The 2,629-nt window shown below is 25.1% G+C and overlaps 1 protein-coding gene across 1 annotated transcript; it reads left to right on the top strand.

Moving 5' to 3' along the window:
* The first annotated feature begins 132 nt into the window (after positions 1-132).
* On the top strand, positions 133-2,355 carry LOC100569412. The gene is made up of 4 exons (XM_003241205.4): positions 133-973; positions 1,362-1,478; positions 1,549-1,602; positions 2,019-2,355. Exons 1-4 carry the CDS (start codon positions 472-474, stop codon positions 2,213-2,215), a joined length of 870 nt encoding a protein of 289 aa, XP_003241253.2. The 5' UTR covers positions 133-471; the 3' UTR covers positions 2,216-2,355.
* Positions 2,356-2,629: the final 274 nt, after the last annotated feature.

The raw sequence follows: 2,629 nt of genomic DNA, 5'->3' as shown, positions 1-2,629 counted from the left end.
AACAAGAAATAATATTATACACATTTGTCTACTTATTTCTATAATATAGTGTTACATAATCATAAAATAAAATAATTAAAAAATATCTAACTGTTTTGTTTTCTCATAGTATTTAATGAACATAATTAGCCATATTCATAGATCGTACTTAATTCAAACTTAGTATATACTTCCTTAAGTGAAACATTAGAATTTTCAATGGTATCGTATTCATAGAAAATTCTTACAATTTTCTTAACAAAGTAAATTTTGAGTAAATACTTAGAATATAATACTAAGTAAATACTAAGAATTTACTAACTATTTTATTTTCATGATATCATGGAGGATGTACCGCTTATCACTATGATATGCTATGTTATCACTTTGATAATATGATATTGTTTTTTTTTTTGGTACTATAAATTAATTTATAATAGGTAGTCCGTTTTATTTTCAAATTTAATTGAAGGTATTCTTATAGTAAGTAGAATGACGGAAAAACTTATTAAACGAAACCCGGTATTCCAAGCAGATGAAATTAATCTGCTGGACAGTTTAGTTTTTAAATATAAACATGTATTGGAAAATAAACAAAAAGGAGCGGTACAAGTAGCCCAAAAATCGAAGTATTGGAATATTGTGGCAGATGAATTTAATGCAGCTGCATTAAACGTTTCAGTAAGTTATCCAATTGTTATGCACTATGCAATATTTTGTATGATAAATGTATCAATTTGTACTAGCGTTCTGCTCTTAATCTCAAAAAATGTTGGGAGAACAGAAAAAATAACAAAAAAGCTGAACTATGTGCTGAAAAAAAGAAATAAAAAAAAGACTGGTGGAGGGCCAGAAGAAACTATACCAACAAATGAAGCCATTGATCAGTTTTTAACTACTATAACTGATATAGAAGTGCATGGCGTTGTAGATTCGGATTCCTTAAGAAATATGTCATCATCAACTCCAAATAATTTTGAGACTATTTTACAAGGTAATTATACAATTTAATATTATAAACAGGCAAAGCACCCCTAAGTCTGCCTATATCATAAATCGAGGGGTAAACACCTTGGGGGTAATCAGTATACAAGATGATGGTAATCATAGGGGTAATCATAGGTAATCTTTGTAGTGAATCATGGGTAATCATAGGTATAATCATTGAAATCAGTAATCTGGTGTACAAAACTTCTGTCAGGTATTTACCCCTCGTCATAAATACTGTAAAAGTAAACTAATATATTAGATATTTAAAAAATTCTTAGTCATTAAGATAATATAATATATAAAAAAATATTTATTTTATTTTATTTGTGTAAAATTAATTATAATATTTAAAGATTATAATTTTTGTAAGTGATATGTGTATTTGTTTTTAGATTGTGATATTGTATTAGATGGTGATGAGTTTATGAGACAACATACCGAAGTCGAAACTACATTAATAGCTTCTGAGGAAATTACCAAATTGATTAATTTACCAAATCAAGAAAAAGGTTTGAAATAATTTGTTATTAAACAAAACAAAATTTTATTTACTTTTTATAAATTGTTTTGTGATTTTAGAGTTGAATAGTAGAGAATCACCTAGCGTAAACAACTTCAAGAAAATATCAAACAGTAAGTTATTATTATTATTGACTGTAGTATTGTCAGTAGGGTGGTCCTTATTTTTCATTTTTGATTTTTTTGAGATTACTCCCCCTAAAAAGGTTCAATTACCTAAAAAAACCATACAAAAAAAGTTTCATGCAAATTCTTTAATTTTAACACGTGCCGCAAAAGCTCCAAAGTTACAAAAATAGAACATTTTCAATATTTAAAATTTTTTTTTATATTCTTAAACATAACTTTGGAAATAAAAATGTTATAAAAAATCGGTTAACATACAATGATAGAAAACTAAATTTACTAAAATTTGTTTCATATAGATTAGATTCCAAATATTTTAATCAGAAAGTAAAAAAAAAAAAAATCATGAAAATTGAGATATTTTCACATTTAACTAACCTAGGAATTTCTTTTTCCTGTTTCAGAGGTCAACGAATCAACATTTGACACTATAAGACTTGAAGTCCTTAAAGAAGAATCAGATCTTAGAATTAAAAGGCAGAAAATATTAATTGAACAAGATGCTGTGATTCATAAGATACGTTTGGAAGAAGTCAAACAAAATCTTTTATTAGCTGAACAAAAGTACAAACTATTTTTGAAAGAAAGTAACCAAAGCTGATAAAAAATGTGTAAAAGTATTTTTCATAATGAGTATTTTGTAGTTGTAATAAATGGCCAAGTTGTGCTAAAATTGTATTGTAATGTTATAGTTATGAATTGTTTATAAAGTTATATTTTGTTTTTTTTTTTTATATACAATTGGCAATATTATAAAAGACTGCTGTTTTATTTATAAATGTTTAGCTTGTTATTAAATATTAGACATTAGTGCCTATTACTCATTACTTATTAATAATATTATGTACTGAAGATTTTTAAAATTGTTTTTAGTTTTGTTTTGTCATGATCAAAAAAGGTATGATCTTATATTTTGTAGGAATAAAAAGTATTATATTCTTTATTTTGTATTTCTTTATTAATTACATAAAATGTCTAGCTATAAATGAGTTTCTTATATTAAAACCATTATTTC

The sequence above is a fragment of the Acyrthosiphon pisum genome, unplaced genomic scaffold, assembly GCF_005508785.2.
Source record: "Acyrthosiphon pisum isolate AL4f unplaced genomic scaffold, pea_aphid_22Mar2018_4r6ur Scaffold_21277;HRSCAF=23502, whole genome shotgun sequence".
Classification (NCBI taxonomy): domain Eukaryota; kingdom Metazoa; phylum Arthropoda; class Insecta; order Hemiptera; family Aphididae; genus Acyrthosiphon; species Acyrthosiphon pisum.
This window is presented reverse-complemented; position numbering and strand designations above follow the sequence as displayed.

What these genes read in the sequence shown, in the direction of transcription:
- LOC100569412 (XM_003241205.4), top strand. Translation starts at nt 472, where the DNA reads ATGACGGAAAAACTTATTAAACGAAACCCGGTATTCCAAGCAGATGAA. An exon ending in TTTTGAGACTATTTTACAAG is followed by an intron (nt 974 to 1,361) that starts GTAATTATACAA and finishes ATTTGTTTTTAG; the next exon opens with ATTGTGATATTGTATTAGAT. An exon ending in CTTCAAGAAAATATCAAACA is followed by an intron (nt 1,603 to 2,018) that starts GTAAGTTATTAT and finishes TTCCTGTTTCAG; the next exon opens with AGGTCAACGAATCAACATTT.